The sequence below is a fragment of the Solea senegalensis genome, linkage group LG9, assembly GCF_019176455.1.
Source record: "Solea senegalensis isolate Sse05_10M linkage group LG9, IFAPA_SoseM_1, whole genome shotgun sequence".
Classification (NCBI taxonomy): Eukaryota; Metazoa; Chordata; class Actinopteri; order Pleuronectiformes; family Soleidae; genus Solea; species Solea senegalensis.
The window spans coordinates 11,411,766-11,428,703 of record NC_058029.1 but is presented as its reverse complement, the minus strand read 5'-3'; the positions used below and the strand labels follow the sequence as shown (position 1 = coordinate 11,428,703).

Sequence of the window (16,938 nt, the reverse complement as noted above, 5' to 3'; positions counted from 1 at the left end):
TTTCTAGATCCAGCACAGAAACACCGCATACAGTGCTGTTTACACATTGCCTACATAACTCAGATATCCTATGCATACTTGTTATTACATAATGGTATGCAAGGGACTTGGCTTATCTCACATACAGTCTGGAAAAAAGAACCAAGAAAACAACCACAGATGAACTGATGCCAAGAACACAGTATTATTGGGGAAAAGAGGAGAAATGCTCCCAAAAGCACCACACCTCCCTCTTTTAGTCAGTCAGGCTTTAACTCATGCACAACTATCTCTGCAGGGAACAGGCGAGGCTGAATCTCAGAAAAACAGCCCCACCTTGTTGGAATGACTACAGGTCTGTATAATCACTTTTGGACAACTTTTAGAGAGTGCACAGCTCAACTTATTACCCAACAAAGCATGAATTCCCCCACCCCAAAAAGTCTGATTTGCTGGTTTGATTTGCTAAGAACAATAAGTGCTTCTGATGCATCGGAATTGTGGAAAAATAAAGTTGAGGGTTTAATTTGTAGTTTTTAGTTTCATTTTAAGCAAAACCTCCACCTGTAACCATCTGTGGAGGAGGAATCTATGTCCCAATGGCAGTGTAAAATCTACCAGTGTCTCAAGTACATTACTGGGTGAGCTGTGGCAGTGTTACCGATACCTCATCTATTTTAAACACACAGATAATTAAATCACAGCTACATCCCAATGGACTCTTCTCACCATCTCACTAAGGCTCTTCCTAAAGAGAGACCAGTTCACATCACAAAATTGGAGCTAGGCTCTGTAACATGCAACTTAAAGCCATAAACTGTAATCAAATCACCCCAAATAATACTTTGGAAGAGAAGTCAGGGATAATTACAGAATGGGAACTTTCTTTGGAACATGAAATACAATAAGTGGCTAAGCACATGACAATGTAGAAGTGTATTAATAGAGCAGTTCCCAAAAAGCCAACCAAAGACCTCCCACACTTCAAAGAAAGGTGGGGTCCTAGGTGTAAGAGCAACTACATCACGTGCACAGAAAGAGAAGGGCATGGCAGGAAGTGGGTATACTTGCACACATTTAGACAAACCTTCAATGAAGTTAGGCCATGTCTTCTCCTCTGGTGCCTCCAGTGAGTGGTCCCAGTCCTCATCAGGTGAGGCTCCTTGCACCTTGGTCGGCGTAGCCCCAAGCAGAAGTGCCCGCTCTATGGCAATCTCTTCCAAAACATCCAGGTCCAGTTCCTCTTCTTCCTCCTCAGGTTGTACAGGTGGTGGAGGTGACGCCCCCTCAGCTGCTTGGGGACTGAGAACCTGCCTCACCTCAACAACCTCCTCTACCACTACAATTTTCTTCCTCATGGCAGCCTCGTCAATGTCAGGGTTTACAGACTCACAGGTGTCACCTAGCTGAGGTTGGTTAGGCTTAGCAGCTGCGGGTGTGGCAGTGGCAGAGGGTGTGTCCTCTTCCAAGTCCCTCTTCTTCTCTTCCTTCTGCTTTGAGGCCTCAGAAACAGAGAGCCTTTTCTCTGTGCTGCGCTCTGCTGCCTGACTGGCTAAATGTTGTGCAACTCTGGGAGGCTCCTCTTGCTTGACTAGTGGGCTGGCCTGTGTCTGAGCTACAGCTGCCTCTGCTGTTGCTGCTGACGCTAATTCTCTGGCTGCTGGTGCTTCCCTCGCAGTGCAGGATGTTTTTGGTTTCGGAACCTCCCGCTTGATTTTTTCTGCACAGAGCAGGGCTGGCTCCTCCTCCCCTTTGTCTGCTGGGGCCTCAGAGAGCACAGCTGCTGCCTGCCTGACTTCCTTACTGCACATTCTTTCAGGAGTCATCTTTAAAGAAACATTCATTTCAGTCAGGGCAGAGGCAGTGACAGGGCTGTCTTTAGCTTTGGCCTCGGGCAATGACGTAATGTCAGTGGACGGCAGTGTTTCTGCTTCAGGTGAAAGGACAGGCTTTGTGTTTATGGTCTCTGTGTCTAGTGTTTTAGCCTTCTTTTTTCCTTTTCCCTTCTTCTTACCCTTTGAAGATTCCTCTGCACCCTTCTCTGTGCTTACTGGAGATTTAGTCTCAACTGTGGCTTGATGCGACTGTGGTGCAGAGATTTTCTTTTCAGGTTTGGAACTTTCTTGTATAATCTCAACTTGAGTTATTTTTCGAAGAGTCACTGTTTCAACACTTTTAACATGCACTTCCTCAGATCCTGCTGGCTCCATGCGGATCAAATTAGGATTTAACTCGTCTTTAATGCACAATGGTCCCCGGGTGGTTTTGACAGTGCTTTCTGCAACCCTCTTCTTTGCTTGTAGTTCACCCGAAATCACCACTGGGGGCACTGCAGGGTTTTGGTTAACTGGAGGAGATGCTTGGTCAGAAATAGTTCCAGTTTGTTTTGGGACTTCCTCCTTTGGCTTCTCATCCAGTTGTTTAGAGATTTCTATTATTTGTGGCCCCTCTCCATTAATTTTAATGACAGGCTTATGTTTCTCTACAGATAAGGCCCCCTCAGTTTTAACACTGTTAGACTCAGTTAAAGTCTCTGAAGTAATCAATGGCATTGGTTGGACAACAATTTCTGTCACCTCCTTTGAGGGGTTGTCTTTAGACTTTTTTTCTTTCTCAGCCTTTGCATCCAGTGGTTCCTCAGTGTTGACACTCATGGGTGTCTCACATGATGGAGATTTCTTTTTCTTTCTTTTTGATTTAGTGCTTCCTTCAGCTACTTGTTTGGTTTCCTTGGGATCCTGTGCCAAAACTTTAGGGATCTCTTCCAGCACCATCATTTCATTTTTTGGGATGTGAGAGATCACCTTCACATCAGTTTTTTCACGTTTTGTAATTATCTCTTCTACTGTGGCTTCCTCCTTGACGTCGTCCGCATTTGTCATAGATGCTGGAAGAGTTGTCGTACTAATTGTACTTGTGACTTCAAGTAATGAGAGCTCAGTCAGTGTTGTAGTTTTCAGCACTTCAACAGCTTCAGGCTTAACTGAGACATTATCTGAGGATAGAGTGGTGTTAGTGGCATCATGAGTCACTCTAGATTCTGAGATCTCATTTGCTTTATAGGTGGACAATTCTGGCTTGCTGGTGGTACCGACAGGTGGAGATTTTGTGGTTTCCAGAGTCACAGATCCTCTGGCCATTTTCTTGGTCACATTATGATCATTTTTTGTTTCAATCTGAGTATTCATTTCTGTGGGTCTAATAGAATCCACTTTCATCTTTGCTTTCTGTCCCTTATCTTCCTTGACATCTTTGTTTGCAGGTTTTGTAATCACAGACGTGGTGGTGACAGTATCAGTAAGAACTCTGGAAGTTTTCTGAGCAGATAACTTTTTAGTATCTGTCTGAGGCATCACTTTGTCAGTTGTGGTTTTAACTGTTGTTTTCATCTCAGATTTAACTGGGTGCATCATCTTTGTTGTGGTCCCTTCTTTTACACGCTCACCAACAGGTTTTGTGATGGAAGTAGCGCCAGTGGCAGTGTCATGAGGAAGACTGGTTGTTTCCTGAGCAGCAGCCACTGTGACAATGGCTTGGGGTGTTACAAGTGCTGCTTCAGCTTCAACCTCAGATTTAATTGGACCCACAATAATCTTTTTTGTCTTTTCTACTTTGACAACTGTATCAGGAAGCGTTGCGGTGGGTGAACTGCTTTTGCTAATTTCTCTAGACTTAAATGAAGATTTCTCATTGGAGACACTGAGCTCCTCCTTTGTTTTGAGAGTAAAGGATTCAGATGGAATATTTAATGTTGCAGCACCTGTAGCCTCAGTGACAGCAGGCACACTTAATGGCACTGCTGCTTTGGAGGACACTGATGTCTGTGCTACATCATGTTTCAAAGCTGCTGTCTGAACTGAGACAGAACTTGGTACCTTTTCCTTCTGGACCTCAAACACTCTTCTCTCATATGATGTTGTTACCGGCTTTTCACTGCTCATGTCAAGCTGCTGACGAGAGACTCTTTTCACTCTACTCTCCTCCACCAACGCAGCTTCACTTCTGAAATTCCTCCCTTTGCGGAAGAGAGGCTGGTCCTCCCCTTCCAATGATGCTTTTGGCTTGGCTGGTTCTGCAGTCAGCAGACGACCCCTGAACCTGGGGGTCTTATCAGGGTTACTTTCTCTTTCCCCCGGGCCCATCATCTTATGGCGGTAGCCCTGACGCTCAGCAAGTGCCTCATGGCTCTCTTCACCCCTTTGTCCTGGCTTGGGAACATAAGATGTAGGACCTTTCACAGACTGGACCCGTGCAGCCTGGTGAGCAATGGCTAGAGTGGTGGCTGGCTTCCTCACCCTTTGCAGGGACACAGGTACAATCTCAGGGGGCAAATGGAGGTATTCACGCAGGCAAACAATGCCCTCATTGGTCAGGTACCAGTAGAAATGCCTCCAGGCAAATGTCTCCTTTACATAGCCCCTGGACTTAAGAGAGCTCATAGCACGGATTACCTGTAGATTGCTGACACTTGGTACCTCGGGGTGCTTGATCTGAGGCCTCTTGTCCTTCTTGGCCACCATAACACCATCTCGAAACAGGACCTCATAGATAGCCCTCAAGTCCTGCAGGGGCATCAGCATTCCAGCAACCATGGTGCTTTGTGAAAGAATAATCTATCAAAGTAAAACGAAAATGCAAAATATAGGGAAAAAAACTAATAAAATGTCTTGTGTGAAAGAATCCAGGGACAAAACCAGCTGTCACGTGTCTCTCAATTCAATTAGAAAAAAAAAAGAACGAACGAATCCTTGGGATCTTATTGCTTACTTTCTTTTCCTTGTTTCCTCCTTTGGATTACTGGCAGAAAAAGAATAGTCCTTTGTGAAATCTAACTCAAACAAAGTCAGAAGTGTCCTGTCACCCCTACATTCAGCGTGGCTGGGAATGAACGGTCTCCGCTCTGGCAATGGCAATGACAGAATGGAAGTGAGGCAGCGTGTGAGAGAGTGAGGGAGAGAGAGAGAAAGAGAGTGAGGCACACTTTTCAGTCGGGCTCCTCCCACCTTCTCTCTCAATTTCTTAGAGAAAAAAAACTGGCATGGAAAAAAATTCTCTCACTAAAGTAAATAGTACAGCAGGAAGTAGGACGCAATGAAAAAAAAGAGATTGGAATAAAGAAAGAGTAAGACTCGGTGAATATGACAGCCGACATCTGAAGTGAGTCTGTGCATGCTCTGCAAATCTGTAACTTTTACAGAAACACCCACCCACACACAAACGTACACACCTACTATATAGTGTACACATACCTCTAAACACATTGGCTTATACACACCCTTTGGCAAGTCACACAAACCAGCCCAAATGAATGGACTTTTCTAAACAGAGATTAGTTACTGTGTAAGAAAGAACAGCCGGGCGCTTGGCAGATACGTCACTCTTGCGGTGGCACAACTCGCTGAGTGTCCATGTAGGTTGTCAAATACAAGGCGTCTAGTTTTACACTCGATCAGATATCACTGAAGAGCTTTTACTCCACACACACTGGGTGTGGTTATCAGATATCATGTCACACACGTCTTTGACTGTGTAAAGTATGGACTGGTGACATTTGAAGAAAAAAAAATAGAGGTTATGAATCATCATAAAGTGTATTTTGGTCACTTTTAACAGAGACCTTTTACAAAGGATGTACCAGGCAAGATATGAAAAGACAAGAGTGTCATGGCAATTCACAAACTGGTTCTTTGGTACAACCCATGCTGACTTAATCCAACATAAATAATATAATGTTTGATGCTATTCATATCTGTGTTTGTTTGGAGTCTCCAGGCCACCAAGAGAAGGAAGCTACGTAGACTAATAAGTGTTTCTCGTTGCAGTTCATTATAGTGATGCAACAGGTTGTAAAGCTCCCTAAACATGTGTTGCTACTTCAGGCTACTAACACATTAGGGCTTCATCTCTCAACTTAGCCAAGAAACAAGAATCTCTCCTGCACAACTATATAAAGAGCTGTGCATTATAGCTAACCTTTTCAGCCCTCTCAGGAACATATCACATTTCTATCCCAAGATCACTCCTCTCTTCAGTACATCTGTCTCCCGTTCGTCTTTCTGTGTCAGTCAGAGTCTCCTCTCGTGGTCAGTTCAGGGAAAGCCCAGTTGGGAGGAAAACAGGCCATTGTTGAGTAGAGAAATGGAGCACATGTTCCCTCGCATAAATGAAAAGGCAACAATACGCAGAGGAGATAGGAGTACGCAGACAGCAGTTGTGATATTACAGTCCCAGAAAATGGAGCAGCAATGAAATTATGCAATTCCCCTGCAGTTTGAAACCACACACACTATTACACATCCAAACACTGGCTGAAAACTGTTTTCCTTTCACCATGGCAACAGTAAAATAGAGTGAGCCAGGACTGAAACAGACAATTATCCTCTTACAGGGCTATAGTGGTGTAGCGGGACATAAATCTGTTGTCCTGGACACCTGGACTACACTGTCATTAATCAAAGCACTATTTGCTAAGACACTGTAATCTGAAACAGAGCTACTCGAACAGAACATAGTCAGGCTTTTATCAACAATCAAGCAAAAAATATCAGAGAACATTTACACTGTAACTTAAACATGCAGTGTAAAATCTAAATGATTAAAATAATGAAGTGTGTTGGCAGACAGCATTTTTGGCAATTACTGTAGAATCCTCCCTGATGTCTTTTTACAAATGCTGTCATGAAAACAATTCCCTTCCATCTGCAGTCTAGTCAATCTAGGACATGATTGCCCCAGGACATATCAGTATGAACTCCACCCATGGCAGAAATTCACAAAAGCACACCTCATAATGTTTTATTATCTTAAGCAGTGCAGGTGAAGTTAATGATTGGGATGGATGGAGCTTTGAGAGACAGCGAGAGAGAGAGAGAACAAAGGGATTCTAAGGTACTTTGTGCAAGAAAGGCATTCCTTTGTATTGCGAAACGAGTGTTTTATCATTGAGTACGTGTGTATCTGTAAGTGTGATAAAGTCACAATTAGGTTCAGAAGCATTTTAAGTCATCCCGCTGAGCCAATTTAACCAGGTTATATATATATATATATATATATATATATATATATATATATATACATATATATATCCCACTGAGCCAATTTAATCAGGTGTTTAATATATATATATATACATACTGTACATATATATACATATACATATATACACACATATATATATATATATATATATATTTATATATATACACACACATACATATATAGTAAGTATTTTTATCCATATACCGACAACTGGTGTTCCAACAGTTTTTGCTATTTTTTTAGAGAAATACTACATCCATTAGTCTAAGTCTAACAAATCCCTGACAGTGGTGTGTCGCTGCCCTTTACAGTGGTTGGGTGCAGGTTTGAGATAACATTTGCAAGTTAAATGATTATAAATAGACTCTCAAAAGGTAGCAGGATTTACACACATTATCAAATGAAATTTGGTTCAGACTTAAGACAGACATTGCTGCCGACACATAGATGTATTATGTGATCGAGTGAAGCATGTATAGAAGAAAAGCAGCTTTGAGAAGTGTCTGAGTGGTTTTCTGGTCAGGAGTTGGCTCCTGCTTCAAAGTTTCAGTCCTCCACAAATCCCAGAATAAACTTGTCACCACCAACTCATGGTGGCTGGTGAGGGACCCACTATATACTGTAGGTCTACTACTCTGAACATGAGCCCTCTATTCTATATCACATACAGTATAAGCCACTCTATCTACTGTACTGTACTTCCAAAGATAGAAAAGGTCAGCAAGGCCTTTGTTACTCTTGTAATCTACAATCTGTCCCTACAAGTGGTTAGTGAAGTCAAATGTGTGTCAAAACTATAGAGGACAATTGGCAAGGGATGGGTGTCTCTGCTAAAGCAAAATTTATAATTGTAATATGTGAGCAACTCTTCATAATTAGAGTGAGAATATTCAACATAGAAGACCAACAAAATAAGTTGGTCTTCTTGTGTGAATACTAAAACTTCAACACACAAAGATATTTGAAAGGCAAATGTGGAGGGGGTCTTTTCTCTGCTACAAATCATGACTTGCACTTTTGAATTGTGACAAATCCTTCTGCAATGTGCTAGGGCTCCCATTATATCTGGACCAATCTATATTTGTGCCTCTTCACCAGCGACAGTCATGGCAGAAAAAGAATTATATTTTTGGGTTGTGCGTCCTTCTCGTTTGTGTTCCTTGAAAGACTAATTTGGCACAAAAGGGATTGAGTTTAACCTTTATTAATATTTGGTGGTCCAAGGTGAAGGACAGTACAACCCCACAAAACTTGTTTTGGGCCCTAATTCCAAGAAGTCATGTACTAATTATGACAAAACACAATAGATGGTTCATGTCGTTAGTTCATCTATGAGTCTTGACAGCCATGGATGTAAAGTTCAACTTGACAGGTTGGTGGTGAAATACAACTGAGAGGTGATAATTCAAGTTATTTGTGGAGCTGTGTACAGTCAGGATAGAGATGACCCCTCACCCCAGGTGACAGCTGTGCCCCTGAAAGAGCTGACGCATGTTTTTTTTTTTTTTTTTTAATTGTAGACTCTCTGTAGTAAACACATTTGATCAGTTGTTATAATTTTGAATATAAGTGCAATTCAAAACCATACTGTTCAAACATTCCTGGTCTCCAGTGGATGAAATCTACTCCTCGAGTGTGTTGTTCAGATAATTTTTACGTAAATCTCGTAAAAATATAATAAGTTACAGATGTGTTGCTCGTCAATTAAATATAAAGTCTAAACAGTCAGGATGACATACAGTATGTTGTACAACTTGGTCTTTGGGACATGTTTGCATATTCTGGGGCTATAAATAAACTTTGTAGAGTAGGCTTTTGTAACAGGCCGTCTAATGGCATATGATGATGGTTCCCACCCTCACTGAACCCTTACAACAACATTGGCTGTTATCACTTCAGCATCGACAGCATCAATTAGAGCTCAAGCAGAGAGAGCAAGTGGATTTTGAAATGCAAGAAGGATGGAGCTGCATGGATTAACCACTTGTGTTGCTGAGGTCTCTGGACAGTCTGGGTGTAACTGTGATGATCTAGTGGGGTCCAAAACCACCCTCAGGGAGCCTAGTTTTCCCATGCACATATAGAAAGAGTCAAAATAGTTTGAGAACAGCTATAAGTAGAAATGGTTTCATGTACTAAAAACTGTACCATGAAGGAGTGTGCAAAGCCACAAACTAGCAGCAGACAAGGAGAACTGTATGTTAGGAGCTATAGCGAGCAGAGAGAGAGAGAGAGAGACAGAGAGTAAGACAGTCTTTAGCATATATCACTTTAGCTGCAAAAATAAATAACTGGTAAACAATGGGCAATTCAGAGCTGAACAAAGAATTATTGTCTTTCTCCTTTCAGAGACATGAGGCAAGAACAATAGACAATATTCTGAAATCAATCAGGACACTGGAAACGGTTCCTGAAGTTTTGCCAACATAAAATTGTCTTGCCCCATAAATATCTTTGGAGTTATACAAGACTTGTTAAAGGCAACTCAGGAATAAAAGAAGTTGTAACTTTGTGTAAAGGTTTGTGCAAATAGTTACAGTATATTTTAAGGAATAATTGAGCACAATACTGTGTGGGTAGAGGAAGAAATGCCAGCGTTTGGCTTCTCTTTCACCATATGCATGAATCCACACGGAAAATCTATAAACTGCTGTGTGCTGGGGTAAAAATGACTACACAAAACAATTCCTTGTGTTCTCACATCCCGGAGTCACAGATTACACAGACTTCTCCTTTTCCAGAGTGGAAAGAAATGATTTCACAGATGCCCTCCTTTGCCCTACTTAATTGCCCAAAAAGACTTCTTGCATGTTATCACTCTAACAAGCTTTCCGTCACTGCGTTTCCAACCTTGCAATGGTCCGACAGCCCCTTACACTTGGACAGAAGCATGAGGGAGCCAGACTGAAACCAGAAGCAGTACTGTGACAGATTTCCTATGTCCTGCACTGCAAACAGCAAAGACGATGGAAACTTTCCCTAACTGAATACAGGATGCCAAACAACTTATAACTGCAACTTTTTCTCATCTATCCAGCCCTCTTCTTGAAGATTTCCTTCTGCATAATATTGTGCAAGATGGAATATATTATTGTCATCCCCACATAAAAATGAAAGAAAACAAGTTTTGGTGGTTCTTTCTGCAAAGCTGCCAGTGGCAACAAAACCTCAATGTGGTGTAAACAAGTTCCAGCAGTGAAATCTGAACAGAAAATTTGAACCAGCCCTCCACACTCTTAGTCTGTCAACTGGCAGGGTTGCCAAGTCAGCCAAATGGCAGCCAGGGATCCGAATCAGCATGCAAGAGATGTATTGCGTATGAAAGGTAGACATATTGTTGCACAAGAGAGATCCATGACATGCACAACTCCTTCAACTCAGTCACCCAAAATGAGAACAGTTGATTTGTCGCCCGTAGGTGGCCACACCTCTTTATGGCATGCATATACAACCCTCAAACAAAGCAGAGAATTGTTCTCTCAATGCAGTTTGGAGTTTACAGTCACTTACCTTTTTTTGGGCTGAGCCAGAACCGATCTCCAAGTGGATCGCCACTGTCCATGCTGCTTTGATACAACATATTATAACAAGGCCTGAGCAGCTCCACCAAAACGCAACACCTCCCTTATGTTTACAGTCAGAACCTCAGTGCGACTTGGTCATTTCACCCTTTGAAAAACCCACAGCAAGATGGGGCAAGAGAGTACAAGACAAGGAGTGGAGGGGTACATTCAGGGTAGGGAGGGTCTTTTTGAGAAAAAAAGAACAAGGGGATCTTTTCATCACTGGCCCATAAATGCAGAAAAACACTATAACACTATAAATCTGAGGGCCCTGCCAGGCTGAACACATCCTCTCTGCTGCCCTGGATACCCCGCCTCATGTCTCATACATCCGAGAAAGTCCAAGCTTTTTTTTTTGTTTCCGGCAACACAGAGATACACACTGGGCGCCTTGTTTGAGAAATCTCACAAATTACAGCCGTAGAGTATGAGTGAGATGAGGGTCGTAACGTGGGAAGAAAAGAAGACAAGAAAACTACATCGAGAAAGACACAAAACAAAAGGACTGCAGTCAGACGGCAAGATGCACCATCAAAGCATCCAAAAAACGCCCAAAACAAACTGCAGTTCAGTCCCTTTGCATACTTATTCTGTGGTTTGCAGAGAACAATTAGGTCTTTTGTAGGTCAATAAAAAGCAGTGAGTAAATCCTAGAACTGCAGTCACATACTCTACAGTAGAATGAACCCAAAGGAGAAACAGCCCAAACATGTAGAGCGCCAATGGCAAATCCATTTCAGTGTGCAAACAACCAACAGGTGCTACAATATTTGCAGAGCTGAAGTACAACAGGCAACAAATGCTACCTAATGCTAAACCTTGTCAAAACATATCAAGACATTTTGATTTATTTTGGGTTGAATATTAAGGATTTCAGCTCAGACACACTGATGCTTTACAAGACAACATGAAATAAAGACTGTGACATTATCATACTTCTTTTTATAAACTTTTAGAAACATTTTCAATAACATACATTTTATAGTATCTAGTATTGTTTGGAATTTCACACAAAAGTGGTCAGATCAGTCTGTAAAAATGAAGAGAACATTCATTGGAATATAAAACAACTAAATTATGATGATGTCACTTTGGACTCCATAATGTTTCCTACACAATTGAGCACCTCAGTCAGTGTGTGAGAGAAATTCAAGCATGTTTGTAAAAAAGTTCTATTACTATTTGCCTGTAATGTGTGAATTGATATAATTTTAAGCCAGTGTAACAATATTTGCCATGACAGAGGAGAAATAAATTCCCAACCTATGAGGATGGTGAACTTTATGAATCATTCTCCAATGTGCAATTTGACCTTCACAAAATGGAGCCACAGTCTGGTTGGTGTGAACAGGATAAAATGGCGGTAGGGAGTGCCAGGTGTGGTGGTGCCAGCTAAAAGGGACCAGAGCGCCACACACAGCCTGGTGAGTGGACGAGCTCATGTTAGTATGAAACAGAGGAGGTTAAAAAAAAAACAGAGAGGTAGTGCTTCCCATTGTGAAAACATGCCCTCAAACAATATAAAAGTTTAAAAAAAACAAAATATATAAAAAAAAACCTGACTTCTGAATATTTGCTCCATGAGTCAGCGTCTGCAGGCCCCATATGGGTGTGGCCATGCTGGACTTTGGTTGCTGTAGCAACACAGCCCACATTAGGCAAATACCATGTGCTGTCCACGGTTGAGGTCCCAAGGAACGTGGGTCTGCTGCCACTGCCGTTGTTGCCTAGGGCAACAGGCTCAAACAACAAACCTGGACACAGGATCCAGACCCTGGCCTTCCTGTCTTGCTGTGTGGATTTGAATTGTAACCTGAAGAGGGTGCGCTTTATTTTTAGATGGGCATACTGACTTTCAACCTCTGATAACTTACAAACAAATAGCACAGGTGTCTTTGTGTGTACATGTGTACATGCACACACTCACACATATTGACACACACAGAGAGAGAGAGAGAGAGAGAGAGCGATAGAGAGATAGAGAGATAGAGAGTGAGAGAGAGAGAGGGAGGTGATTTATCATCATCTCTCCCATAAAACTCGTCCATCTGGATAGAATGAATCGGCCACATTCTTTCTTTCCTCAGAGCGAAAGAGAAAGAGGAAAGAAATCTGACAGAATGAGCTGCTCCTTTCACAAAAGACAGACTTGCAGCAAATGTGTTCAAGGGTTTGCTGCCGAGGAAAGAAAAGGCCAATTCTCCCACAGCTTTTAATACCAGACACAGACAGCCAGTGACTCATCAGTATTATTAATCATGTAACTTTCATGAACTGGCTGTCACTGAGTGGAACCACCCACAAGATGGCTCTTGTTAAACTCTAATATGCAGGAAAGAGCCAGAACAGCTGGAGCAGTGTGACATTTTCAGCTCAGCGGCTGCTCTGTGGAAGCACTTTTTCTGGAGCCTGAAGTTTGTGTTCATCTTAAGCACACAAATAAAGAAACTTTAACTGCACTTCCAAATCCTGAAAGGTGAGGATGGAGCACCACCCCCATATGTGCAAACAAACAGGCATGGTGTCAGATTCAGGTTATTTCAAGCTCTAGATGCTGTCTTTGCTGTATGTTCATGATGCTATACACTGTGTCACATTCTAGGACTTCAGCAATGTCCTGGTTGTCTGGAAGAAACAGCTCTGCAGTGGATTCCAACATATCCAACATGTAATTTCATGCAGCAATGTAAATACAAAAGAACACTGATGGACAGGAACGCATGTCTCAAAACAACATAGGGCATGATACAGAAATATTTTATATACAGAGCCTCACCCAGTGGGTGGAGAAAGATATGAGAGCATAATTAACCCATACCATGTTATAACTGTGACATACATAGGGCTTTTATTTGTTTTTTTTATTTTCTCACGGCCTTGTCTGCGAGCCGTGACAGAGTCCAAGACATAAATGCTGGGTAATAACAGCATCATCAGCATTTACTCCACTGCTGGAGTAATAAAACATCAGGTGATCATTGTGAGACTGTTCCAAGTACAATTCACTGGAAGCAATAAAGGCTTGACCACTAAAAAACAGCTCCTGTTATTTCAAACACGTTCACCATCCAAGTGTCCTAACTGCTACAGAGATGGGATTTCACTTTGCTCTGTACTTGCGCTGCATTGGCTCCACATCCTGTTTTCCACTGTGACACCTTCCATTAAACGCTCGGCTTTTGAACAATGGCCAGATTTCCCTTCCCGAAGTGTAATAAAAACCAGCCAGCAGGTTCTTGCTCCAACAGTGAACAATGCAGTGGATTCATTCACAGCACATGAGTGCAGACACACACAAGTCAAGGAGAACTCCAATATGAAATCGTAGAGAGATAACAATCACTTTGCCCTTTAGGGCATGTGGCCACTGACACAGCAGCAGAGTGACTTCAGCTAGCAGGCTCTCAGGTTACTGACAACTCTCAGAGGTGCTTAATGTTTTTGCGGTTTCTCTTCTCACGATGCAGTTCTGCAGTGCTCAAAGGTGTGGGCCTGCGTTGGTTGCTGACAAAGAAGCAAACTGTAAGAACAGTACACCCCTGTGGCAAAACTGAAGCTTGCAAGTGTTTCTTTAAGAGACGCAGGAGAGAAATAATTTATTATATATAAAAAAAAAAGTATCAAATTCTGGCCTGGCCTTTGAAAAGAAACGCTAACCAGCTCAGTCACCTTGAACAATTAGCTACCTCTCTTTGTACGGCTGCCAGAGAATCCACGTGAGATGTCATTAGACCTTAGGAGAAGTAATTACTCAGCCTCAGGTGATGAAATGTGAGCCGGTGTGCAGTGAAGCCCACACGAGCACCACAGTTGACATCATCCGTACTATTCAATGTAAATTCAGATGTTAAGAAACGACCAGATATACTTATTATACGATACAACACTGACATCATAATCCTGGAGTAGCTACTGAGGACAACACAGTCTCTGATAAGAAATTTGAAAGCATAACGCTCCAAATGCATGGCAGAAATTCACGTCCTTGTCACATGATGGCCTGTGTTGGACCAATACTGAGTATCACGTTGGCTCATCCCTGCAGAAAAACACAAGTTTTCTACTGTATTCACACTGACAGACCACACACAGACACACACACACTCTCTCACAAATGCGTTCTTGACATTTTTGCTTTGCAAGTGAAGATCAGAGGAACTGAAGCATCATTGTTTGCCATGCTCGTCAGTCACACCCACATACTCGCTAATATCAGATTGTATTTCTCCGCACATCACAATTTATTTACAGCTGATATCGTCCACATGTGCACACTTAAAAGACATCTAAGGCACTCTATAGCGGTTAAAACGCACCGAGAATGGTCACTGAATAGACACGCCTTGAGCTGCTTCTGAAGTGCAGTAGTGGAGTGACCTGTTCTGTTCAGGCCAGGCTACATCTAGGTGTTACTGCTCCTTTGTGGGTTTATCAGAGTGGGTGTAAAACATTCCGGAGGGACTTCAGAAATGATGGCCTGGAAGGGCAGGTCCTGACCCCACCCCTCAGACTCTTTTCAAGACAACATAAAACCTGTCTGTGTAAAAGTTCGTCATTCAGCGAATCCATCTGTGAAGCAGTGCTACAAACATGTGTGACACTTTGACTGATTCGGTTTCCAGTACAAACAAACTCACAGAGAGTTTATCAGCCCAGTTGTGACAACCGAGAACAGAAAGGCTTCAATTCATGCAAAACAAAAGCACACAAAAAGGAAGAAATATATTCAGCCACAAAAAAAACATCACAAATGTCAATGCCATAAGTCATGATGAAGAACTAAATGCCTATTTCCTGTGTGTAATTGCATTTCCATGATCATACAGTTGGGATTAATTAAATCAGAGTACTTATGGGCTGAGAACTTCAGATGTTCCACACCATCCTCTGACATCAAGGAAACCGCAGAATAGATGAAAAGTGACTCACCTAAAAGAAGAAGAAAAAAAACACAATGACGCACAAAGTGTTAGTGTAATTAACAAAATATATTTTTTCAGAAGGACATTGGTATTACAGGCAAACGGGTACAATTCATGCTGCAGTAAATGTAATCACTAAGACTCAGAGACAAAGATGAAGCGGCCTCTCATGTGTCTTGCATTCTAAATAAATATCTGACATGTGCAAACACTTTAATTTAATGGCTGAAGTGTTCTCTCTAAATGCCAGCGCATGAGGTTTCAGTGGGTGTCTCTGTTGAACAGAAGGGTTAACTGGCTAATAGCACCATCTACTGGACAAACTGAGAACAACTCACAACAGAATGCAACTATGAATTCAATGTTATGCTTTTATTACAGGCAGTAGTTATGTGCAACTATAGAGCCCTAGCTCGGGCCCTCGGGGGAGCATCAGGGATATGTACAGTAGTTTAAAATAAATACTTCAGCAGAGTTTGAAGGTTACTTATACACCTACTGCCTTTAATATAGCATGTACTCCACTGGAAATAATGTATTTCTTAACTTACGGAACAGTTGAAAGTTCTAGTTTGGACACCACTAATATGATTATGAATAAAAAAACAGAGATTATGATTTATAACACTATCAAATGATCATATTTATACAATGCGGTACTTGTGATGGAGGGTACAGCATTTAACATTATTTGCAGGTTTTGCAGTCACAAAGAACAAATCGTTCCTGACTACATCATTGTCACATTTATCATTTTATGTAGTTATTACGTCGTAGAAACATCTGATGCTCGACAAAGTAAACAAAAGAATGTGATCTGAGCGTCAGGATGTGCAGAACTCCCTTCAATAGCACCACTGTTCCAGCTGAAATTCCAGACTGCATAGTGTATCTTCTATAACGGGATCATCCCACCGTGCTCTCAACAGCTACCACCCACAATGCTGCTGCGCTTCAGTGCAGGACAGACCCCCATTGAGCGCCCGTACAGTTCCCGGTGCATGTGGGCTACATATGAATACCAGCGTTTAACCCCCCCCCAGCCCTGCTTGTGTTTCTCATGTGTAACTAACACTAGTCGTTGCCTCTAAAATAAGGACACATCTATTTAAATGGTTTTCAACAGCTGACTATCACAGAGTGTTTATGGTGAATATCTGACATAATATAAGTTGTTCATGTGCTATGTGGGAATAATAACATGTTAATGGGTTGGTTTAAAGGCTTCATGGATTTATATCGCACATTCATTTATAAATGTCTGTGTCTTCTTTAAAGCTTGACGGACAGAGTAATTGGAAAAAAAGGAGTGTACAGCAGCAAAATTAAAGTATGTTAGATTATAGTACATGCAGTACATTTTTAGAAAATATACAATAATCTTTCAGGTCTACTCACGGATAGAATCAGAAAATTATTTGCCTTTTCTTCTCAAT

The 16,938-nt window shown here is 41.8% G+C and overlaps 1 protein-coding gene across 12 annotated transcripts in view; it reads right to left on the bottom strand.

Annotated features, from left to right (window-relative positions):
- The window catches only part of LOC122774388 (plectin-like), a 109,247-nt gene that overhangs the window by 53,456 nt on the left and 38,853 nt on the right, over positions 1-16,938 (bottom strand). For 5 of the 12 annotated variants that reach the window (XM_044033578.1, XM_044033585.1, XM_044033579.1 and 2 more), the window contains exon 1: positions 1,067-4,586. The exons of the other annotated variants lie outside the window; for them this stretch is intronic. In XM_044033578.1, the coding sequence (XP_043889513.1) occupies positions 1,067-4,571 (3,505 nt within the window). In that variant the 5' untranslated portion in view covers positions 4,572-4,586. Of the gene's footprint in view, positions 1-1,066; positions 4,587-16,938 lie in introns of those variants that run through there. 12 annotated transcript variants of the gene reach the window in all.